General features: G+C 40.5%; 1 protein-coding gene across 2 annotated transcripts; it reads left to right on the top strand.

Annotated features, from left to right (window-relative positions):
- Positions 1–1,282: 1,282 nt before the first annotated feature.
- Positions 1,283–26,060, top strand: NASP (nuclear autoantigenic sperm protein). Of its 2 annotated transcripts, XM_037149252.2 has the most exons (15): positions 1,283–1,441; positions 7,326–7,376; positions 12,308–12,418; positions 14,466–14,546; positions 16,249–16,355; positions 16,947–17,945; positions 21,735–21,814; positions 22,508–22,593; positions 22,708–22,781; positions 23,135–23,323; positions 23,430–23,596; positions 24,432–24,488; positions 24,829–24,906; positions 25,240–25,368; positions 25,870–26,060. In XM_037149252.2, the coding sequence occupies exons 1-15, from the start codon at positions 1,383–1,385 to the stop codon at positions 25,948–25,950; spliced, it is 2,349 nt and encodes a 782-aa protein (XP_037005147.2). In that variant the 5' UTR covers positions 1,283–1,382; the 3' UTR covers positions 25,951–26,060. The 2 variants fall into 2 exon arrangements, with proteins under 2 accessions (XP_037005147.2, XP_037005148.2); XM_037149253.2 differs by lacking the exon at positions 16,947–17,945 and having other exon boundaries at positions 1,292–1,441.

Genomic DNA, 26,060 nt, shown 5'->3' with positions numbered 1-26,060 from the left:
CAACCCGCAGTCGCCATGTTATCACACTATGGTAGCATGAGCCAGGCACAATGCTTATTGTTGAAGCAAACATTATTACCTTTGATTCTCACAATATCCTTAAGGGGTGGATACTCATTTTACATTTAATCTAAAATGTTACATGACTTGGCTCAGGTCACCCAGCCAAGAGCCCATGGCTCTTGGAAGAGCCCATGTCTGTTTGTCCACAGGAGTTGGCATTTTCAGGTCCAGCTCTGTACTCCCAAAGATTTCGCCCTGCCTAAGCCTTGAAAGACTGAAATGAGAATCCTTTCCAAGAATCTTTACCGGTATGCCTGCATCTGAATGTAAATAAAATCCTATTCTGATCAATGTAGGCAAGGCCATGGTAGAATGCAACGGATGATGTTCCAGGTGTGGGGAAGTGCAACCATTTCAGTCTGCCAATTATCTTCCCCTCAGGTGCAGGAAATGAAGAGCACTGCTTTCTATATGACTTGGCTGACAACTTTCTGAGCAAGTGACAACTTTCCTAAGCCTTGGTTTCTGTTTCTACCAAATGGGGTAGAACACAGCAATCCGACTTGTAGCGTTGTTAAGATTAAATAAGACTGCTAATAGCTTAAAGTGTCTAAGCACAGTATCTTCGCAACTAGTAGGCAAATAATCATACCAATGAGTGGAGAGGAGAGAGCGGGAACACAAAACTAGTCAGATTTGGAGTCTGGGTAGGGTCTAAGAGGACGGCGACCGTGGATTGGGTCACCTGAAGAGGGCGTGTTCAGAGGACGGAGCAGTGGAATAGCGCCACAGAACTGAGCTTTGAATCAAGCGCGGTAGTTGCAGCGGTAGCCAATCCTAAAATGGCATTTCCTTTGGTCAGTTGTTGCTGAGGCTCATAGCCTCGCGTCTCTTACCGATATCAGTTCTAGCCGTTGCTACTGTGCCCGTGCTCGGCTGTTGCGCGTCCATCCATAACGACAATCTCCCAGATTATCCGGGCTGGAAACAGACTCTCTACTCTTCGCTCCAAACATGCAGATCAGCACCCTTTCTCTGGAAGCTGCTGGCTGACTCCCAGTCGAGAGTTGTAGTACTAAGATTCCAGTTCTTACGCGACTTGCTAGAGACGGTTGCTTTTGGGGGAGAAAGCAGACCAGAGAGGAATGGTACCCGGCAGAGTCGGAATCTAGACTGGACTGAATTCTGGCCCTTTAAACTAGAGGGGGAGGATCCGGAAGTGGATGGGCGGGGCGAAGGGCCCTGATATATAAGAGGGCCCAGGCGCGCGGGGTCTCTAATCTGCCATTTTCTGTCTCTGTGTAAGTCTGTGGCTTCCGAAATTCCCTGTTTTCTCACAGGGTGTATTTTGTCCGCTGGCCCACCACCTCAGGGGAACGATGGACGCAGAGTCCACAGCCACTGCCGCCATCACTGCGGAGCTGGTTTCTGCCGACAAGTAAGCGGGACTACGGAGAGCTTGAGCACTGACCAGTCCGCGGGGAGGGGGTGGCCGACTGGGGCTGCCCGGGCGGGGAGTTCGGTGGGTTAGAGGGACTACTTCCCAATAAGTAACCGTCGCTGTTCGAGGAGGCCTGGACACTGGAGAAGCTCACCCATTGCCTAGAGCCTCGTGCATTAGCAGTTACGCCGGTTGGCTGGCGCCCCCTGCCCCGCTTTTCGCGGCCGCCATCTTGCCGGGGGCATCGGCCGCTGCTGTCTCCATCGCCAGCCCCTTTTCTTCCTCCCTCTGCCCGGGGTTGTCGGCGGGGAGGTGGGGCCCTAGCGCGCCTGCGTGCCCTCACGCCCCTACTTTACCTGCACTCCTGGCTCGTGACTTCAACAGGATGCCCGAACAACCTGAGAAAATAATCGATAGAGATTTGGCGCCAAAAAAAAAGCAAAGCCTTGCTGGACAGCATGGACCCGTGGGGTCCAGGTGGGCGGAGCCTTTCGGGGGCGGGATCTTGCGCCAGTGTTAGCTTGCCTCCGCCGGGTCCGGGGCAGGGGGGCGGGGCCTTGAGGAGGCGGGAAAACTTCCATTGTTTAGGGCTAAGCTTGGGACTTCCGCAGTGGGGCGCGGTGAAGCTTGTTTCTTGCGGTATCTTGGCCACCTGTCTTGTGCTAGCCCAGTTCATCGGCCTGCGGTGGGGAGCATCGTGGTTCTTTGGACTTGGGAGTGTTAGCGAGACAAGCTACTTTCTGGGGCTTCTTTGGGATGCGAAGCATCTTTGTCCAGCTACGTCGAGCTTTACGCGCTGGCAGTGTTTTGTTGCTGGTGAATGAGCAGTAGTATGCACGAAGTAGTAGTAGAATGACTGGAGGGAATGTTAGAAGACAGGATTGCTTTGAAAACAGCACAGTGCCAGAGGTATTTTTGAATAGTGAAGGGAACACTCTGTTCATTACAGAAAACAAACGCTCTTTTCCGTTTAACAGGTCTGACTTCACAATCTTCCCTTAGTTTTCAGGGGCCTTGTTAATTTTTCCTTTGTGCACTTTAGAAGTTAGGTCCTGTCTCCGCTATACATGGAATCATTGCTGTAAGTTGATGTTTTACTTCTGTAGCTTTACACTTGGTATGTATATATGTATGTATGTATGTATGTATGTATAGAGAGATGGGAAGAGAGAGAGAGAAACATAGACGTGTTAGAAATACATCAACTGGTTACCTCTCCCACACCCTGAATCAGGGACCTGGCCGGCAACCTAGGCATGTATCCAGTGGGAATTGAAGCAGAGAACCTTTGGTCCATAAGCTGGCATTCAATCCATTGAGCCACACAGCCTTAAGCTTTTTTTTGAAGTTTAATCTTTGTTATATTTTTTCCTTTACCATTTAGTCCCCTTATACCCCCTCCCCCAGCAATCACCCAGTTGTCCATATGCATGAGTCCTTTTTCCTTTTTGCTCAGTCTATAGCCTTACACTTTATGATTGTGCTAGTAATATTTATTTACAGTTACCAGAGGTTTACTTATCTCTGCCTGTGCCACCTATCACTTTTTGGGTCTTTTTAAGTGTTTATATTTGAGTATGAGTATACCATGAAATAGTTCTCTTTTGAAAGTGAGAAGAGTCAAGACCAGAATGCAAAAATTCCAAAATAATAAGTTGTGGAGTCTGTGTTAAGCTCCAGTATTTCAAGTTTTTATTACGTCCTTACCCACCTAAGAGGAAATTGCCTGAAAACCTAATTAGCTAGCCTGAGAGAACAATAAACGTGGTATTCTTCAGTTGGTTGGGGCCATTCAGAGTTACAGTACCTTAGGCATTGAAGAGGGAGGATATAGAAAATGCCTTTTGATTATAGACTTTAATAAGAATGTACATTATAATCATTGAAAGAATACATTCATAACCTTTGAAAGAATAAAAACTTGTATAACTTCCAAATCAGTAGAGAAAAAGTGGAATGAGATTCAATTCAGGTTTTTTAGTACCAACTTCATTGCTGAAGTTGGACCACAGTTTTGGCATCTATAAAAAAAATTTCAATTTGGATTCTGTTCCTTCTGCCAGTTAAACAACATTGCTAAAATGACCAGTAATTGTCTAAATGTTAAATCAGTCCTCATAGTTAGCTTTCTGTAACTAGTTTTAACTTTCGTTTATGTGGAAAATATAAAGGATATAATAGTTTGTATTATAATGGTGAGAAGGAGTGAGAAGTTGAGAAAAAGGAAGTCTAATGTTACTAGTACTATATTGGTTTTGCTATCTTATAATTCCCGAGATGCTTAAATGTTGCTTTAGAAGATGTCAAAATAAAAATAAGTGGGTTAACTCAATAGTAAAGTTTTACCAAGTAATGATTTAGTTGCCAGGCCTTGTGCTTGGTGCTAGGCTACAGCAAGGATAAATTAGACATACTTTTTTCCTTAGAGCTAAATCCTGGTGGAGAGTACAGAAAGTCAATAGGAAATTGAGATATATTATGAGTTGTGATGGCGGGGTCATGTAGGTTATGAAGTCATCTGTAATTGGTTGTTACTTCTCAGTAAAATGGAAATATTGCCACCTGTTGTTTGCTCTGATTTGCCTGTTGAATGTTATTCCTGTTCCATAAATACCTCAAATCAACTGGTCTTAATACATACCCCCCAATTTTCACTAATGGATCCTGTTCTTGTATCTTATTTTGGTTGGATAGTGCTGTTTCCAACCAGAAATAAAAAATTCTGGAACTACCCCTTTCTCTTTCACTAATTTCTAAAGAATAGCTAGAATTTAGCAGTTTGGCATTCTGTAGCAGGGCTTAGGCATGTAAAGCCTTGAAGACTGGATAGGGAAATATGAAATGGTGGGGATTATAGTGAATTTTCTATTAAAGTAAGTGGCTGCTGTTCAATTAAAGGTGATTACATGATTTTTCCTGTATTTTTACCTTTTTTTTTTTTTTTTTTTAAGATTTTATTTATCTTTAGAAGGTAAGGGAAGGAGATAGGGAGAGAAACATCAATGTATGGTTGCCTCTCATGCATCCCTTGCTGGGAACTGACCTGCAACCCAGGCATGTGCACTGACTGGGAATCCAACCTTGATACTCCTGATTCTCAGGCCCACGCTCAATCCACTGAGTACACCAGCCAGGGCTATTTTGACGTTTTAAAAAATTACTTACTTATAGGAAGGGAAGAGGGAGAGAAACATCAGTGTGCTGTTGCTTCTCCAGTACTCCCTGCTGGGGGGACCTGCCACAAAACTCAGGCATGTGCCCTGACTGGGAATCAAACCAGTGACCCCTTTGGTTCTCGGGCCGAGGCTCAATCCACTGAGCCATACCAGCCAGAGCTGACACCCAGGGCAGACTTACATACTTAACATACTTGTTTTGAGGCCAGAAGTTGAATCCTGGGTAATACAAATGCTTAAATAGCATTGCACCTCACCCCTCACCTATGTGGGGTACAAAACTTTTTTTTTCTTTTTTTTTCTTTTTTCATTGTTGCCACTGGTGTGTGAACCTTGGTAACGTATATGTGCAGCATTAATTTTTTTTTTTATTGCCTACATTCTATTTAGACACTTGTGTTCTATCACATTGTTTTGGTTTGTGAACTGTTTCTTATAGGTCTACAAAGAGATAAGTATAAAAAATTAAAGTCTGTTTAGAAACAAATTTGACATTACTGATGTTTTTGTTATAAATATTTTATAGAAACCCCACTTACACATTGGGAATTAAAAAGCTGGTCCTTCAACCACAGGTAATTTGAGAAGCTCTGGGCTAGAATTTGGCCCAAATAACCTCTATTTGAACATAACTGATTATTATTTTTTAAATGTGGATAAAGATATCAGGCCATTTCAGAGTCCTGGGCAGATCTACTTGCTTACCTGCTGCTGAAAGTACTGCCTGTTAAATTGCGTCTTATCCCTGACTCTAGTTGTGAAGTCTCTGTGCTTATTTTCAACCCCATTTCCTCCCATTCCTCAGGGATTTTCATAAAATTTGTAAACCAGCATAATATCCACAAATGGATTAGGAGTTAGGAGCAAAGATTTTGGATCCTGCTGAAAGTAACTGACAACCTTTTTTTGCTAAAATATGTTCTCAGACTCAGACTCTAATACAATTAGTCCCTGTCATCTAATCTCTTCTGCCTTTGTGCTCCTAAACAAGTTGTCCCCTCGGCTTAAATGTTTTGTCGAGGCTTGTCTCCAATGCTTATCACATAGTAGTTACTAGTCTTTGCATTTATTTGTTTACTTAATTATTAAATTGAGTAAGCTCATTTAATTATTTGTTTCATCTATAAGCGTATATGATGGGGAACCCCCCAAAACCCAAACTTTATTTATAAAAAAGTTTTGTGTTCTTACATGCTTAAACTTAAGTTGCCTTCAAAGTGCCCTCCCTTTGATGCAATACACCTATTAAGACATTTTTTCCACTGCTCAGAAGTTTTTGAACTCAATTATCTTGTTGCCTTTTAATGCTTCTCTGCCCTTTTTTGTTTCATCTCTTCCACATCCACAAAACATTTCCCTCTGAGGACTTTTTTCATCCAGGGAAACAAAAATATCATTCAGGACCAGATCCAGTGACTAGGGAGGAGGGTAGAGCACTGGGGTCATGGTGTTTTTTTGGTCAAAAACTGTTTGCCGAACACTCAGTCTGGTGTGGGCAGTTGCGCTTGTAAATTACCCATCATGATATGGACAAACCATGGAAAGAATTTTCAAAAAAAAATTCAGAGGCCAAACTCAGCCTCTCACAAGAACATCAGGTGGTACACTTGATACAGATGGGTTTTCAGAACACTCACCTAGTGGGGGAAGCCTGTACTACAGGGGGCCTGCCTTCCAGAAGAGAATTCTGGTATTTTGGGGGGTTTCCACTTAATGTTACATATCTATGTTCGCAAATATGGTGTAGCTGAATAAGAAAGTACAGGTGCAAAAAACTAATAGACTCAGTTCTATTTGTGTGTTGTTGTAACCTTTTGGGGAGATTTTAGTAATTATGTGTATGGGAAAACATTTATTTATCTATCTATCTATCTATCTATCTATCTATCTATCTATCTATCTATCTTGGGAAGGGAAGGGAAGGAGAGGAGGAGAGAAATATCAATGTATGGTTGCTTCTGGTGCATCCCCTGTTGGGAACTGGCCTGCAATCTAGGCATGTGCCCTGACTGGGAATCGAACTGCAGTCTTTTGGTTCGCAGGCCCGTGCTCAATCCACTGAGCTACACCAGCCAGGGGAAAAAAACACTTATTTTCTACAGCTTTTCTCCTACTTCAAGTTTTGGGGAGGGGGGGGTTTGTTTGTTTGTTTGTTTGTTTGTTTCCTGTGCACACTTGAATTCTAATTTAGTGCTTCTGTGGTATTACTACATGATGGTAAAGTTGCCTGTTTTCCCACTGGTGTTTTCGTTTTGTTTTTTCCTTTTCTTTTAGAGGGAGGGAGATATATCATGTGTGAGAGGAAACATCCTTTGCTTGCCCCTCACATTCCCCCTTAACTGGGGACTTTGCCCGGAACCTGACAATTCATCCAGCAATTTTCAGTTCACAGGCCTGCACTCCATCCACTGAGCCACAGCAGCCAGGGCTATTTTATTTTATTTTACTTACTTTTATAAAGAAGAGAAAGAGAGAGACATGTCAGTGGGTTGCCTCTTGTAATCCCCCAGCTGGCAAACTGGCCCACAACCCAGGCATGTGCCCTGTCTGGGAATTGAACCAGCAACTCTTTGGTTCATGGGCCTGCACTCAATCCACTGAGCCATACCAGCCAGGGTACTAATGGTATATATTTCCTAATGTCTTTAATTTTCAGGCTTGGTGTAACATCCACTTGTATTTTTCCCCCTAATTTTTCATTATAGAATTGAAGAAGATGCTCCTGCTCCTTCTACCTCTGCAGATAAAGTGGAGAGGTAAGATTATTTACATGGTACAATTAGATTTATGTCTGGAACAAAAACCTTTAAGAGCTATATAACTTCAAGGCAATTTCATTATTACTATTTTTTACAGCTTACATATGCTTTACTTCATTGAAAGCCTTATGCTACATACAGTGTTTTACATAGTTGATCTCAGGTTTGTTCACACAGACATCAACAAGTTGTATTTGGGTTTTTATGCTCAATTGCTCATTTGCTGCTTTCGTTAGTTTGTTTTTGTTTAGGGTCAAGGTAGGCACTTACATATAAAACCCCTTATTTTTATTTTTTTCTCTCTTTAAATTTTATTATTTTTTAGAGATAAGGGGTAGGAGAAAGGGAGAGAAACATTGGTGTATGAGAGATACATCAGTTGGTTGCCTGACTTTGCCTCTCACAAGCCCCCAGCTGGGGACCTAGCCCCCAAACCAGGCATGTGCCCTGACTGGGAATTGAATTGGGTACCTTTCTGTTTATAGGCTGGCACTCAGTCCATTAGGCTATACCAGTCAGGGCTAAAATTTTATTTTTAATTCCTTCTCTGGTGATTCTTTCCTGGATTCTTAGCTTTGTATCATTATGCCTGCAATAGAACCAGAACCAGTATCCTAAAAGTCTCCAAGATAACTACTCCTTCTCCAGCATCACATGATGTAATAGTTAACAAAAAACATCCAAGACCACAAAAGATCCCAAGGAACCATATAATACCAGTGCCATTAAAGGGCTTCCCCTAGAGCCCTGGCTGGTGTAGCTCAGTGGATTGAGCACGGGCCTGGGAACCAGAAGACCACAGTTCGATTCCCCGTCAGGGTACATGCCTGGGTTGCAGGCCAGTTCCCAGCAGGGGATGCACCAGAAGCAACCATAACATTGATACTTCTCTCCTCCCCTCCCCTCCAGATAAATAAATAAATAAATAAATAAATTTAGAAAAAGAATAAAAGTGGGGGGCTTCTCCTTCCCCAGGCTTGCCTGGTCAAATCAGTTTTTCTTTTTTTCCACCCCACCCCACCCCCCACCTTTTTTTTTTTTTTTTTTTTTTTTTTTTTTTTTAAGATTTTAGAGAGGGGAAGGGGAGGAAGAAACATCAATGTGTGATTTCCTCTCCAGCACCCCCTACTGGGGAATTGGTCCACAATCCAGGGATGTGCAGTGACTAGGGATCAAACCAGTGACTCTTTGGCTAGCAAGCTGACATTCAGCTCATTGAGACACCAACCAGGGCTCATTTTTAATAGGTAACAAATAAGACTAAATATTTTTTTAAGCTTTTTATTTTGTTTTTATTTATCTTTAGGGAGAGAGGGAGGGAAACATCAATGTATGGTTGCCTCTCATGAGTCCCCTGCTGGAAACTGGCCCGCAACCCAGGCCTGTGCCCTGGCTGGGAATCGAACTGCGATCGTGTGATTTGCAGGCCCGTGTTCAATCCACTGATCTATACCAGCCAGGGCCAAATAAGACTAAATATCAAGTTAACTTGTTTATGATTTAGAGTATGGAGTCCTGACAATGATGTCTTCAGTGTTTTGCATTTGTTTATAATATTAGAAGTGAAAGTTATTTAGTTGTGCTGCTTATTCAGTATACAACATGCCTGACAAATACTAATGTATTCTTTCTTTGAAACTTCTGCTGTTATAGATGTCTTTTTTGTAAGCTTGCTGTATTCAGTTTTGTCATTATTTTAGTTTAAAAGTTTAAAATAAAAATTTTTTCCATTAAAAAATTTTCCCATTAATTTTTAGAGAAACATCGATTTGTTGCTCCACTTACTTACGCAATCACTTTCTGATTCTTCACTTGGTCTTAGCAAAAAGCCCAGAAGCAATGTTTGATTCTTGTATGTGCCCTGACTGGGGACCTAACCTTGGTGAATCAGGTTGATGCTCTAACCAACTGAACTATCTAGCCAGGGCTAAGTATTTTAAATTTTATATTGAGCCCACATCTATTTCCATGTAACTTCCCCATCTTGATGTGACCATGGTTTTTAACTCAAGGTAATAACTAGAAAACTTATCTAAAAGGTAGATATGCCTGGGTTGCATCTCTAGAGATTTTATTTGGTAATCTTCAGTTAGCATTCAGATTTGTGCCCTGGCTGGTGTGGCTCAGTAGATTGAGTGCCAGCCTGCAAACCAAAGGGTAGCAGATTTGATTGTAGGTCATATGTGTTCAGTCAGAACACATACCTGGGTTGTGAGCCAGGTTCTCAGTTGGGGACACCTTAGGGGCGACCACACACACTGATTGACATTTCTCTCCCTCTCTTTCTCCCTCCCTTCCCATCTCTTAAAAAAAAAAAAAAAATCTTAGGTGTAAAAAAAAGAATTCAAGTTATTGTGTTTTTTTGTTTGTTTGTTTTTTAGATTTTATTTATTTATCTTTAGAGGGGAATGAGAGAGGGAGAGAAACATCAATGTATGGTTGCCTGTAGTGCATCCCCTGCAGGGAACCTGCCTGCAACCCAGGCATGTGCCCTGACTGGGAATCAAACTGCGATCCTCTGGTTCACAGGCCCGTGCTCAATCCACTGAGCTACACCAGCCAGAGCTAAGTTATTGTGTTTGGGGAAAGCTTCTTGATGTTTCTTAAGCTCCTTTCAATTGAGAATCACTATTTGAAATTCTCTTTCATCCTTTTGAGGAATATCTGCACATGTTTTTTAAGAGTATTATTTTATGTTTTCGTGTTGTGTCTAAAATCCCGTTGTCATTTTGGTTCTTTAAACTATGCCTTCTAGATATACTACGTAATAATTTGAGTCTGTCTAGTTTGGGGGTAGAAGGAATACTACTCGTTATTGGTCTTAAACACACATTGACATAAGCTTTTTAGAGGGTTATCCTTGGGATATACCATAGTATTTAAATTTTGGGACTGAGCATAGTGGTAAATAACACTGTGCTGATACACAGTTATGAATGCGTATAGAGTGAGAGGAAGGAGAGGGGAAACATTGATTTTTTTTCTACTTATTTATGCATTCATTAGTTCTTTGTATGAGTCCTGATCGGGGATCAAACTGTAACCTTGCTTTATCAGGATGACACACTAACCAACTGAACTGTCTGACCAGGACACCTGAAGTGTCCAGTGACATGTTTCTTATTATCTGGCAGTTACAGCACATTCCTGGTCAAGTTACTTTGCTGTTCTGCTAACATAGTTTTTCTTAACATTTTCTTAAGCATTCAATACCATCACTTCTTACTTGATGGTTTTACTTTGTTTTAGTTGTTTATTATTGTTTTAATTTAATCTTTATTTATGTTTTTCTACCATTTAGTCCCCTTACACCTCCTCCACTGCCCACTAGCAGTCACCACACTGTTGTCCGTGAGTCCTTTTTGCTCAATCCCCACCTTACCTCCCCCCTTACCTCCTCACCTCTACCACCTCTTTACCTCCCTACCTCTACTCCCTGTAGCTGTCATGTTTGTTTTGTTGTTGTTGTTGTTGTTTGTTTAGTGAAAGAAATTTCTTAACCCTCTGGCATTAATCGATACCCACATGTGAGGTCTGTCCATAATGTAATCAGCCATGCAATATGAAAAATAGAGATATTTATTGAACAAGATACAAGAGCCATTGTACATAGGACAGTGACGCCTCAGTCCCATTCAAACTAGGCACCTTGCAACCTCATGCAGTTTACCCAATTGACATCAGCTGCCCTGTCATATTTTCCTGAATCTCACTAATGGTCTGAGATGTCTTCTTTTACAAAGGTGATTTTAGTTTGGGAAGAGCCAGAAGTCGCAGGGTGCCAAATCTGGGCTGTACGGGGACAGAGTCACCTCAGTGATTCGGTGTTTTGTCAAAAACTGCACAGAGACTGATGCAGCCTTCTGAATCATCTGTATAGTTTCTGCAGAGGAATGTTGAAACTTAACGCAAAGTTAGGTGCAGATTCCTTGCTCTGCTTACTCAATGGTATCTACCACCCCCACTGGCTAGCACAGTGAAGTCATCATTATTCACACATGCACATTCCAGTCTATTCTCCTTGTCTGCCAGGTTACGTGGATGTTGTGCTCATTAATATTAACAATAGCTGTATTTTTTCTGGACAGACCTTGAATTCTCTTTTAGATTTCGGTCAATTTCTTATTCAGCAGTTCTCAGTGTATAATCTATACACCCTTGGGAGCCCCAACATCCCTTCGGAAGATCAAAACTTTCATAATTGAAAGACATTGCCTTTTTTCCCCCTGAAGATATGTTCCACAAAGGCAGAAAGTTTTAATTCATTCTTTGTATATCCACCTGGGATTATTTCTTGTCTTAACTAATGATTGCTTAGCAGTTTTGAGCAGAGTTATACTCATGTAGGTAATATAGACAAAATGTACTCTGTTGGGGGAAGCCACAAAATATTTTGGCTGATAATACCCATTTTTTAAAATACTTGCTGCTGTGTAGTATATATTTTTGTATCTCTTAATTTTGACAATTTTTGTGCTTATATATAAAATTTATATTCTTGTTACATTGATCCTGTTCAACCTGTAAACACATACGTTTGTTTGTTTCCAATTAAGAGTGTTTATTTGGGACAGGATGCTGTGATCCCATGGGCTGAGTCCAAGCAGGCTACAGCTATGAACTTTTTTTTTTTTAAGTCAGTGTATATAGCCTTAGGTCTGAGGGAACGACACCCAACCCACTGAACCACGCCACTCAGGGCTAATTTTTCTTTTAGGTAGCACAACTTTCTATATTAATTAAGAGTGAACATCCAGTTCTGGTGATGTTGCCTTCTTTTGCTTTCGTAGTGATAAATGTGAGTTGGCTAAGCTTTCCAAGAATAGATCATGGGCTTAAAGAAATTATGGTTTAAATGTAGCGGGTTTCCCCAAAAAATGTTTATTTAAAAAGTACTTGACACTTGAAAAAAAATGTTTTTCTTGCAGTCTGGATGTGGATAGTGAAGCTAAGAAGCTACTGGGCTTAGGACAGAAACACCTAGTGATGGGAGATATTCCAGCTGCTGTCAATGCATTCCAGGAAGCAGCTAGTCTTTTGTAAGTACTATGTTTTGCTATGTGATACTGTGCTCCTAATACACTTGAGTCATAAAAGGTTGTTTTACAAGAAGTAGAAACAAAACACAAGAGTTTATTAAGAGATTGGTTTTTTTATATACAAATTAATAACTGAAACCTACATGTAACTGAACAATTTTATTAGCCTTTGATCTTCCTGAGTAAGGTAATCAGTTTTCATTGCTGCTAATTGGAGTGACCAACTTGCCCCAGTTTGCTCCTGGGCTTTTACAATTTTAGCAGTGGAAGTTCTTTCCCTGAGGAAACTCAATCCCAAGCAAGCCATGATGGTTGGCTGACCTGCCACTAATGTTATTATTAGCATAGTAATTTTGATAGACTCTTAGCACTTTGTTATGTATTATAACAGCTATGAATTTGGTAGTTACTACTAGGTGACCATAGTTATCTATATTTTGAGGAAGCGGGTTAGCTTTAGTGCCTGAAGATTGATTTATTTTAACCAAAGACTTGAATGTACCTTTGTACTCTGAGAAAGTTAAAATCTTGAAGCATTAGCATTTTGGTCTGTGACTTGGTTTGAGCTACTTTCCTCTAAGTCACTATTCCCAATAGCAGTTGAAGTAATTTTTTTTTTAAGGATTTTATTTATTTTTAGAGACGGAAAGAAATATCAACTTGTGGTTGCCTCTCACGTGCCCCTTACTGGGGACTTGGCTCACAACCCAGGCATGTTCCCTGACTGGGAATCAAACTGGCAACCCTTTGGTATACAGGCCTGTGCTCAATCCACTGAGCTGTATCAGCCAGGGCCTGAAGTAATCATTTTTAATTAGTTGATTGTATTAACCAAAGCTGAATTGAAGAAATCTTTCTTACATTAGGTTAGCCAAAAGTCCATATAGTTTTTTCCATAAGATAAAAAAGGTTTCTAATTTTCACCAATTAGTTTATTGATTTGGATATTTTACGTATGTTGGCTATCTCCTCCAATTTGGCTTGTAGTGGGGGCAGAGGCCCGGGGGTACTACTAAACATCTTCCAATGCATAAGACAGCCCCACAGCAAAGAATTATTTGGCCAAATGTCAGTAGTGCCAAGAAACTTTGCAAACCACCACTGACATATTTGGTCAGTCACAGCACCTCTACACACTGCAGAAAATTTTATTTTTATTTTTATTTTTTGCATTTCAGTTCTATTTTCCCCCTTTTTAAATAATAAAGCATAATACGCACAAGACACATAAATATTATGTGTCTTCTTCCATGTTCAATGTTAAAATGGCTGTACCAAAATTCACCAATTTTGTTAAGTTTTTTAAAAAATGCATGATGAAGCCCTGGCTGGTGTAGCTCAGTGGATAGAGTGTGGGCATACGAATCAAAGGATCGCGGTTCAATTCCCAGTCAGGGCACATGCCTGGGTTGCAGGCTGTTTCCCTGCAGGCCAGTTTCCAGCAGGGGATGCACGAAAGGCAACCATACATTGATGTTTCTCTCCCTCTCTCCTTCCCCTCTAAAGATAGATAGATGGATAGATGTTATCCTTTAAAACAAAATGCATGATGACCCTGGCTGGTGTGGCTCAGTGGATTGAGTGCCAGCCTGTGAAGCAAGGGGTCACTGCTTCAGATCCCAGTCGGGGCACATGCGTGGGTTGAGGGCCACGTCCCTCCCTATTTGGGGGCATGTGAGAGTCAGTTAGTCAATGTTTCTCTCCCTTTCTTTCTCCCTCTTTTCCCTTCTCTCTAAAAGTAAACAAATAAAAGCTTTAAGAAAATAATAATGCATGTTGATATGACAGCTGTCACGTGCAAACTAACAAAATTGTTTCAAATGACATTGAAGACAATTATTATGATACATACAGGGGAAGAACAGGCAACAACTTCGTGTGTTATTTCTTAGGTCAAGGTCCCTTTGACCTTGATTGAAAAGCAAGAGAGAGGGAAGTATTAGTTCTATAGAATGTGTTACTGGAGGAATGCCATAATTAAAGAGCTAGAAATAAATGTTTTGGAGTAGATGTTAATTCAAATCTTAGATATATATTCTCTTTATAGGGGTAAGAAGTATGGAGAGACGGCTAATGAGTGTGGAGAAGCATTTTTTTTCTATGGGAAATCACTCCTAGAGTTGGCAAGGTATGTCTTTCAAGCTGCATTTATAAGTAGAATGTTTTTTGTTCATGTTCCTCTTTAAGTCTAAAAAAAGAAAACAAATATGCTTTCTCTGAGAGAAACACTAATTTGTTATAGCACTTATTTATGCAATTTTTGTTTTTTAAGGTATATTTTACCTGGTGGGAGGGGACAGAGAAAGAAATACAAGAAATCAATATAAGAGAAACACTGATGAGTCAGCTATCTCTTGCTCACAACCTGGGCATGTGCCCTGATGGGGAATTGAACTAGCAACCTTTAGGTCATGGCATGACACACCAGTCAGCTAAGCCATTCAGGGCCATTGGTTGGTTTTTATATGCGCCTTCACCAGGGATCAAAACTGCAACCTTGACATATGGGGACAGTCCTCTAACCAACTGAGCAACCCAAGCCAGTGTAAAAGTACAGTACTTTGTATCACCATAATGGTCTATTTAAAAACTAGTTTCTTGCCCTAGCTGGTGTGGTTCAGTGCATTGAGTACCGGCCTGCTAACTGAAAGGTCACTGGTTGGATTCCCAGTCAGGGCACATTCTTAGGTGTGGGTTAGGTCCCCAGCTGGGGGTGTGCTACAGGCACATCAACGTTTCTTGCACTTACTCTCTCCCTTCCCTTCTCTCTAAAAATAAATAAATAAAATCTTTAAAAGACTTTAGTTTCTTAGTTTGCTAAGATTGTTTACTGGCTTGAGATTTCACGTGATCCAAGTGTGACTGACTGATTTTATTAAGGGAGATTAGAACGAGTATAAAATACTAATGGAGGTTTTGAAAGGCACTTGATGCAAAGAGTAGTTTATACTTAGGTTTTGACTTTGGGGTCATTAGAAGCAGGCTTTTTCCTTAGTGAACAGTCAGTAATTTATTAAAGACCAATATAGAGAACCTTTAAAAGCCCTCTCGGCCAGTCCAAAATAATTTTCCTTCACAAGGACTGAGTGAAGGACAATTTGAACACATTAGTTAGTGAATATGTTTAATGAATAAAATAAGTCTTTTTTTGTTCTTAAGATTTTATTTATTTAACTTTGAGGTGGGGAGGGAGAGAAAGAAACATTAGTTGCCTCTTCGTGCCCCCTTGTGCACAACCCAGTCACATGCCCTGACTGGGAATCAAATCAGCGAACTTTTTCTTTGTAGGCTGGCACTCAGTTCACTGAGCCATACCAACCAGGGCTAAAACATGTAATCTAATTATTGTAAAGTTGTGTGTTTTCCATCAGAATTTATTCACCAGAAAAAAAATACATTGAGGGTGTACAAAACTTGCAAATTATTTGTGATCTAGTTAATCTCAGTTCTGGCCAGTTTTCCAATTTTGTGGAGTGTTCTAGTGATTTGTCATGAAAGTCTTACCAGAATGTTTTTTAGCCATTTAGTCAATGGATATGATAACTGAGAAATATTATGGCCCTATTGTAAAGGAAATATATTCTAATTTTGTTACTTTGATAAAAGTCATCAGCACTTTTCAGGTGACTGGGTGAAAGATGATTATTTCCTTCAGTACTCTTACAGCCTTAATATATGTAAGAAGTTTTTCAGGAGTACCTAGTTTATATTCTCTGCACTTGCTTACTCTTCTGTTGCTTTTATAATAGAGGACTACAATTTCTGTCTTTCAAAGATAGTTACATTCTAGCCAGTTATACCTTTTGTGTTTTTTCCTTTTGTTCTCCTAGAATGGAGAATGGTGTGTTGGGAAACGCCCTGGAAGGTGTGCATGTGGAAGAAGAGGAAGGAGAAAAAACAGAAGAATCTCTGGTAGAAAATAATGATAACATAGATGGTATGTGGAGTTGCATGTGGCATTCAAGAGATGCGACGTATATTTCTTGTGTATAAGTGACAGAAATAAGGCTCCTCCCTATCCCGGATGGTCTCTCTCTTAAGATGTGTGGGCAATAACCTGCATCTCGTGGAGGTAGCAGATTACAGAAACTGAGTGCAGGCTTTTGTAAAAGGATGGCTAAATTTTAAAAGTCTGTGAAGCTCAGTTATTTTAATTCTAGTGGTTTCAGAGCCCTTTTACCTTTTTTGTGTGTAAGAAATTTAAATGTTTATTTCTTAGCTGAATTGGCTTCTAGCTATAATGTTTAGAGGAGAATGTGAAACTTGGCATCTCCACCTAATTAATAATCAGAGTGCTTAAGTAAAACATCTAATTTAAGGAGCTTCATTTTCTTTCGCAATAAGTTGCTCTGCTAGATGGGACTTTCCCTTTGCTTTTCTCAAGGGGGCATATAATTTGTAGGTCATCTGCTAAAAATTAAGCTAGGCTATTTCAAGGGTTTAAAGGGAATGTATTTTTAGTTTCCATTTGTGCCTTTATCATTAAACTCGAAGACATGTTTATGCTTCATGTTCTTTAACCATGTAGAGGAAGCAAGGGAAGAGTTGAGAGAACAGGTTTATGACGCCATGGGAGAAAAAGAAGAAGCAAAAAAACAAGAGAAGTCTCTGGTAAAGCCTGAAATTGATAAAGAACAGGAGGCTGAAGTGGAGATGGATGGAGAAGACATGGATATCAGTGAGCCTGCAGAGGAGCTACAGGAAAAAGTTGAATCAATTCCAGATCACTTAACTGAAATCACTGAAGAGGCAAAGGGAGCAGCAGCACCAGAAGGACCAGTTGAAGCTGAGGTCACTTCTGGGAAGCCAGAAAAGGGAGCACTAGATGCTGAGGAAGGAAAATTTGTTTCTGCAACTGTCATCCAAGAAGAATACAGAGAAAAAGGAGGTCAGGAAAACCCACGGCAGGGAGAAATAATTGTGAGCATAGAAGAGAAGCCAAAAGAAGCTTCAGAAGAACAGCCTGTTTTGACTATAGAAGAGCAGGGCACTGCAGTGGAGGTAGAAACAGAGGCTATAGATTCAACAGTCAAGCCAGTGGATGAGGGTGGGGATGAGCCAAAGGAACAGGTAGCTGATTCTGAAAGTGATCCAGGAAAAGCTGTTCTTGAGAAGCTGATAGATGAAGAAGTGCCTCCTGCTGAAGAGCCACAAGAGGTGACAACAGAGGTTGTCGAAGATGGATCACAAGACTCCAAGAAACCTGGGCAGGAGGCCACAGTTCTCCCTAAGGATGGTGCAGTCAATGGACTGTCAGCTGCAGATCAGACACCTGTTGAACCAGAGACTAGTGCAGAAGGATTGGCAGGAAGAAAAGATGGCTCAGGACTAGAAGAGAAAGTCAGGGCAGAGCTGGTTCCTAACCAGGCGGAGACTAAGCTGTCTGTAGAAGAGTCTGGGGCAGCTGGAGATGGGTTTGAGACCAAGGTAGCTCAGGGAGCTACTGAGAAATCCCCTGAAGACAAAGTTAAGATAGCTGCTAATGAAGAAACACGAGAGAGAGAAGAACAGATGAAAGAGGGTGAAGGTAACCGGGATATGCAAGAGCTGCAGTGGGTGGAGTACATTCTGGATTTGACTCACTAATCATGGGTAAAAGTCAGCCTTCCATTCAGGATTTTCCGTCTGCCTTTGGATTAGGGAAGGACTAAATGAAAATGGGGGTAGATTAAGAAGGATGTAATAAGTCGAGCAAGTTAAATCAAAAGTAAGTCTCCTTTAGCTGGCTTATGAACTAACGCTTTTACTAACTGCAAAATAGTCCTTCTCTGGTTTCTGAGGCTTGGCTAGCTATTAGTAACTTGTACCATACTAGCCAATAAAGGTAGATGGGGATATATTGGGGTGGGTAGAGAATTAGTGGGCTAGGCTGGCAGAGAATGCTGAATGGATGTTCACTTGCATGCCTCTGGATTGTTTTACTTACTGTTATAGTTCCTTTTCTCTGCTTTAGGAAGCAGGTTTAGAGCAGTAGAATCCATTGAACTGGTTGGTGCACTTAAGCAGGCATGCCATTTAAGTGAAGGTAGTTAACTCTTGAAGGCTGTATTACCAGAGTGAAAGAATTCTGGTGACCCTCTTTAATTTTAGTCTTTAGGAAGTGCATAGAGGCTTGTTCACATTAAATAAATTAGTCCTCTTTCTCTGTTCATTTCATGCTTGCTTTGGCTGCCAAAATGAACTTTTCGTTACTTCAAACATTTTATAAAGTGTGGATGCTCTCTTTATATGTTATTATTTCATCTACTTTTCATTCAATTTAATCAAGATGTATGAGCCTCTAGTTATTACCTAATTGGCACGTCTGAATCGAGTTGTACTATCATTTGAGGATTCTACTGTTTATAAAGTTTGGTTTATAAGGTTCATCTAATGTTGTTAATAACCCCAGGTTATTAATCATTCATATAATTGACAGGTTATTTCAAGAGTTCTCAAGTATAGATTTTTAAAGATACGTTATCAATATTTACAGCTCATTTTGATAAACTTCTACCTATGTGCAGGTTCTTGCACTCCAGCCAGCAAAGGCATGGTAACCAGAAGTGAATCTGGGTAAATGGTATCACCATTGGGCTGTTTATGGGCTTTAGGAGTTATTTATGGGAAAAGTACAGGGCTGGATTCCTCAATTTTAAAAAACTCCCATGACTTTTACATTTTTTAAAATTCTTTGTAGAGGGGACGGTAGGAGAGTGTGGGAGAGAGAGAAACATCAGTTTGTTACTGCAATTATTTAGGCATTCGTTGGTTGGTTTTTATATGTGCCCTGACTGGGATTGAACTTGTACCCTTAGCATATTGGGATGATGCTCTGACCAGCTGCACTACCAGTCCGGCCAGGACTAAAAAACTTCCCATGCCTTGGTCTTTAGTAATATTGAGCAAGGATAGTAAAAGTAAAAAGTTCTGTTGGCTCTCTCTTAAGTTGGGCTTTCAATAATAAGCTACACTTGAGATGTCATGTTTCTCTACAGTTTGTTCAAAAACTATCATCTGGATCAAAAGTTAAATTCATTGTTAGAGCTCTCTCACACATATATTACTTTTGATTCCAAAGCAATGCTAGATAATAAGTAGTATTACTCCAGTTATAGTGACAGGAAGTTGAGGCTTAGGGTTACATGACTTGTTTAGGGTCAAATGGTAAGGTGTAATACTGGACTCCAACCCTAGATCTGACTTGAATGTATTGCTCTTCATAAGCAACCTCACACTGAGGAAAGCAACCTTTATCCTCTCCCTTAATCGGGGCCTCCTATCAGGAATTTATGTGGCAACACTGGTGTGCAGAAATTTTGTGATTTTTCTCTTAAAACCCCATTTTCTACCACCTCTTGGACTGTCTATGTCCCTAATAATAAAGATTATTGGTCTCGTGTTTTTTTCTAATGTCATGCTAGATATGACTAGTAAATGAATAGTCTTAATACTGGGCATAAAGCTTGGCCAGGCCCAGATGGACTGTACTGGTTGATCAGTAGTGGTTTTCAGACTATCCTGTGAGAGTGCTTGGGATAACTAGAGAATCAGCAGATTGCCTTTATTTTGCCTTAGGTTACAAGATCAGAGAAATATTATAATATGGTGTCTTTATTTTTCCCTGAAGTGTGATTATAAGGAGAATACCATAAGATTCCATTTTCTTTTCTTTCTTTTTTTTTTTAAAATATATTTTTATTTATTTATTTTTCAAGAGAGGGGAAGGGAAGGAGAAAGAGTGGGAGAGAAATATCAATGTATGGTTGCCTCTCATGCATCCCCTGCTGGGAACTGGCCTGCAACCCAGGTGTATGCCCTGACTGGGAATCGAATCGGTTCACAGGCCGCGCTCAATCCACTGAGCTACGCCAGCCAGGGCCTAAGATTCCATTTTCAAGGGAGTTGGAAAATATTTTAACAACTCTCTGGACATTCTTGGGTGCAAGTTACCAAGTTGCAGTGTCTTAAAATAATGGCTTTCTGATTAACGTAGCTCCCTCTCCATTATTTCATGAACATTATTCCATTATAACACAGATTCCTCAAGAAAAACTGATAATTTTCTCATGTTGTAGTAATTTTAATTTAAAAATTTGTGTAAAATTACAAATAATTAGATACTTTATGCCAAATTAGATGTCATCTTCTAACATTCTGATATGTGTAGGAAGAGATACCAGATTGTGTAGAACAGTGTAGGCCCTGGCCCATTAGGCTCAGTTGATTGGAGTGTCATTCCATAGATCTTAAGGTTGTGAGTTTGATCCCTGGTTGGGGCTTATACAAGAAGACATCCAGTAGATACTTCTCTTTCTCTCTCCCTTTCCTTCCTGTCTCTAGAAGCAATGAAAATCTGTTATGAGCCTATGTAGCTTTTATTTCACTTGCTGTTACAAAATCTGCTGGAGGACAGGCTTCATTGTCTAGTCAAAACAATCACTTATCTAGTATAACATGAGGAAAACTAGGTATACAGACCACTTGGAAGTTTACATAGACCATAGAAATAGGAGAAAAGCAAGCCACTTGAGATAACAGGGCTTGTTTGCTATAGAGAAATTGTACCCCAAAAGCCCATTTAATCAATGTGACATTCTGAACTTTATGTGCAACATGTAGACATATCAGTAGCCTGTCCTTAATAGGCATTGACTTGTATGTCCATGTGATAAAATCAGGTGTTATCATAGTTGCAGATTTTAACATGTTGCTAGAATAAAATAACTGGTTGTGGCACTCTTTAAATTCTATACATGCTAAAGCTGGCTGGAGTATGTAGCTTGCTCATTGGTGAGAGTTGATAAAAAGGCTATGCTATTCTCTCCACAGCTTTATTTTGAGAAAGCTAGTCTGTCTGGTATTCTTACTCTGAATTGACTGGGGTAACTTAACTTTTGGTATTTCTCAGCCTATTAGTATTATCTAACAAGTGGCTTAAAGATGCTAGGAACACTGGCTGAGGATGCCTCCAACTGCTTCTGCCTTAGTAGACAGGAGCTTCTAGCCAGTGAATAAGAAGCAATAGCTAATCTTTATTCATGTGAATGATCCAGATTGACTTTAAAAGGAGAAGCCTTTGGCCTTTGATTGTTGAAGGTCTGAGCCATAGTCACTACAAGATAATGCAATCTAAGTTTAGATTAGACTTGAATTTAGACTCTACTTACTGGCCTTATTCATATCCATCCAGTTCAAATGTTGGCTGATTTGGCTTAGCACCTGCCTTGTCTTTCCTCAGAATATAGATTATTTCACAGATGTTTAATGGACTCTCTGACTAGTCAGTCAGAAGATATCCTTAGTACTCTCAATACTGAGGAATTTTTGCTTGCAGAAACCGAGGGCTCAGAAGAGGAGGATAAAGAAAATGACAAGGCTGAAGAAGCACCAAATGATTCAGTTCTTGAAAACAAGGTAAATTATTATTTGTTAAGCATCATTGTCTGATTTCTTATTGTAGGACTGTGGTTTACTAGTTAGTATAGGTGTGATTGTTACACATAGCTGTTTATATTGGGTTGGCCAAAAGGTTTGTTTAGTTCTGTGCAGTGGCTCTAATAGTGCTTAGTTATCTTTAACTTCATTTGAAACAGATTTGTTAGATTGTATTGTGACAGCTGTCATCTCAGCATGAGCTTAAAACACGAAATTGGTGGATTTTTATGCAGCCGTTTAATATTGAACATGGAAGAAAATGTGCTACATTTTTGGCATATTACGCTTTATCATTTTCAGGAAAGTAAAAATGCAACTGAAACAAAAAGATTTGTGCAATGTATGGAGAAGGTGCTGTGACTTAATCCAACACATCAGCCGTGGTTTGTGAAGTTTCTTAGCACTACTGACATTTTAGCCAAAATACAGGCTGCCTTATCATTGGAAAATGTGTAGCAGGAGCCCTGGCCTCTACCCAATGGAAGCCAATAGTGGGAGAGATCCGACATGTAAAATATCCAAATCAGTAAAGTTATTGGTGAAAACGAAAAATATGTCTTTTATGGAAAAAATTAAATGGACTTTTTGGCCAACCCAATATTTAGGTCTATAATCTGAAGATGCCTGTCTTTTATACTTCTGTCTAATACCAGTGATTTGAATATACTCTAGTCGCTTCAAGAAAATGAAGAGGAGGAGATTGGGAACCTAGAGCTTGCCTGGGATATGCTGGATTTAGCAAAGATCATTTTTAAAAGGTAAAAAAACTTTTGGTGCTTCAAAGTTCCAGTTGGGAGCTTGGTGGTTGAAAATAGAAACAAGCTAGGTTTAGACAAATGCTCTTAAGGTTTCTGATCATTTTTTACCTTTAGGCAAGAAACAAAAGAAGCTCAGCTTTATGCTGCACAGGCGCATCTTAAACTTGGAGAAGTTAGTGTTGAATCAGGTAATGCATTTTCCATTTTACTCTCCCCCGACAACCACTGCCCCCAACCCATTCTTTTTCAAATTAAAATCAAGCTTGATTATAAATTATGGGCAGTTGGCTTTTAAAAGACAGTAGATTTGGGTTCCCTATGGTCCCTAGAACAGTGGGTAGTCTATTCTTAAGGTACTTGTACTAAAAGTCTTTTACTAGTTTTTTTTTTTTTAAGTCATTTTGATATTTTTTAATAAGAGTCATAGGGATACTATAGAGATAGATGAAACATAAACTGGGGGATCAGAATGGTGTAAAATTTAGAAATACTGTAATACTAAATACTATTCATTTGGTTGCTATTCTTTTTTCTTCATTAGAGAACTATGTCCAAGCTGTGGAGGAGTTCCAGGCTTGCCTAAACCTGCAAGAGCAATACCTGGAAGCCCATGACCGTCTCCTTGCAGAGACCCACTACCAGCTGGGCTTGGCCTATGGGTACAACTCTCAGTATGATGAGGCAGTGGCACAGTTCAGCAAATCTATTGAAGTCATTGAGAAGAGAATGGGTGAGTGAGCATCAGCTGTTTTCACAACAACCTTGATGGATCCAATAACTGACAGGGTTAAAACAGTGGATCCTTTTCTCATAACTTATTGAGCCTGTTCTTTTAGCTGTACTAAGTGAGCAGATGAAGGAGGCTGAAGGATTGCCTACTGAAAATGAGAAAGAGATCGAGGAGCTAAAGGAACTGCTACCTGAAATTAGAGAGAAGATAGAAGATGCAAAGGAGTCCCAGCGCAGTGGGAATGTAGCAGAATTGGCTCTGAAAGCAACTCTGGTTGGTTTGGTTTCATTTCCTTTTGAAGTTTTGATAATAGCATGTTCAATATCATTTTTTTAAGTATTTATCTTTAGAGAGGGAAAGGGAGAGGGAAGGAAACATCAGTGTGTGGTTGCTTCTCATGCACCACCCACTGGGGACCTGGCCTGCAACCCAGGCATGTGCCCTGACCAGGAATCAACCAGCGACCCATTGGTTCACAGTCTTGTGCTCAATCCGCAGAGCCACAGCAGCCAGGGCAGTATGTTCCGTATCATTTAAGGCATCATGCTGTTAGTGTTCTGTTTGCTAGGAATCTTAGTTATAACTTGGTTTCTAGGGAATTGGAGGTAAGAGGGAACATGTTAGTATAAGGCTTAAGAGAATATACTCTGGGTTTGACTTTTTATTCTTTGCTATTTACTCTATGTGACCATGGACACGTTTGCTTAACTTAGCCTTAGTTGTCTCATTTGTATCTTTTTGTTAAGCTACTTCTAATGGTAAGAAAAACAGTATTTTATTATTTCTATCTCTTAAGAGCTCCTCTGTGTAGGTTAGTGAGGTATTGAAGGCTTTTAGCCGCATATTGTGTGGCTCTGCCTTTGGGTGCGAGGGTGTCAGGGTGATGATAGGATATGGAGGGTTTAGTTTAATATCTATACTCTGTCTGTGCCCTAGGTTCGGGGGTGACGCATCTGGTGGGTATGGGTAGGTGGGTAGAAGATGTTGCTATCATATGGAGGCCACTAGTGTCTGAGGTATTAATAAGTTGCTTGGTTGATGGGTACCTGTTGTAGGACCATGGGCAACCTGGTAAAACCTGGGACCCACTGTGGTTTCTCGTTCACAGGTAGAGAGCTCTACTTCTGGCTTCACTCCTAGTGGAGGAGGCTCTTCAGTTTCCATGGTGAGTATTAAGGTGTTTTTTGTTTTGGGGAGTAACTTAATGTTAGGATGTTTGGAGTTTTGGGGGGGTTGTTTTAAGATAATTTTTTAAAAGACTATTTTTAGAGAGGGGAAGGAATGGAGAAAGGGAGAGACACATCAGTGTACAGTTGCCTCTCTCACGCCCCCTACTGGGGACCTGTTGCGCGCAACTCAGGCATGTGTCCTAGACTGGAAATGAACTGGCAACCCTTTGGTTTGCAGGCCAACGCTCAATCCACTGAGCCACACCAACCAGGGAAGACTTACTTTTTGTCTTATAAATAGCTGTACATTGCTAACAGAGGCTTTCTTTTTGCCAGATTGCTAGTAGAAAGCCAACAGATGGTGCTTCTTCATCGAATTGTGTGACTGATATTTCTCACCTTGTCAGAAAGAAGGTAAATTTACACACAAACGCAGTCTTCTCCCTGGCCCCCCAGTACACAAGGAAGTACCTTTCCTAATACCTGGTGCAAAGGTATTTGCAAAGGTGGTGAGGATTTGGAAGTAAAGATAGTTTTCACTTGCATACCTCTTGAAGCAAGTGAAATACTCTTGCATACTCTTCCTCGCCCCAGGACTATCAGGAAAGCTATTGTGGATTGGTCCAGTCAGCACATTTTAGGAATCTGGTCAGTTTTCTTTCAGCCATTCCTGAAGTGTCTTGCAATTGCATTTTTTTGTTGAAAACATTAAGCACATTTGTGAAGACTATACAATTGTATCTTTAGAGGAAACCAGAAGAAGAGAGCCCTCGCAAAGATGATGCAAAGAAAGCCAAACAAGAGCCGGAGGTGAACGGAGGCAGTGGGGATGCAGTCTCCAGTGGAAATGAAGTTTCAGAAAACATGGAGGAGGAGGTGGGCAGTTAAGCAAGGCTTGGACTCTTGCCTCATTTCCCCTTGTTCTCAGGGCCTGGGGAAACCAGTCTCCCAAGTGCATGTTTCCCACCTTGAGCCTGTTTGGATTGCTTGAGTTGTAACTCTCATAAAAACAATGAGGTTATGCAGAAAACAGTTTGGTTATAGAAAATAGGGTGTCTCACTGACCCATGGAACCTATGTACATACTGCAGGTCCCCCCCAATTGAATGTATGAGAAGACACTTAATTGGCAAGGCCATTGGGTCACTTCTACTTTTTCATTTCCATGTAATGTTTGAACTTTGGCTCTGTCAACCCTATTACAGAATATGTAACAAACTGGCTTTACACTTCAGCCACTGCCCTGTTAGTGTAGGGAGCAAAGCAAAGTTTAGGGGACCTGTTTACTTCCTCTGACTGAGGCCTACTCAGTTGTATATAAGATAGAATGACTTAAACAAGGGTCACTTATGCCCAGGCTCCCTGTTTATCTTCCAGGCTGAGAATCAGGCTGAAAGCCGGGCAGCAGTGGAGGGCACAGTGGAGGCTGGAGCTACAGTTGAAAGCACTGCATGCTAAGAGGGAACAGAGTCTTCCTTCCAAGGGAAAGTGTTTTTGTATATAATGTATTTTTTCACTGTTGGGGGATTCTTTTTGTATAACTTCAATAAAGATTGTACGCAAAGGTT

The sequence above is a fragment of the Artibeus jamaicensis genome, unplaced genomic scaffold (assembly GCF_021234435.1).
Source record: "Artibeus jamaicensis isolate MK-2021 breed Jamaican fruit bat unplaced genomic scaffold, CSHL_Jam_final scaffold_847, whole genome shotgun sequence".
Taxonomy (NCBI): Eukaryota; Metazoa; Chordata; class Mammalia; order Chiroptera; family Phyllostomidae; genus Artibeus; species Artibeus jamaicensis.
This window is presented reverse-complemented; position numbering and strand designations above follow the sequence as displayed.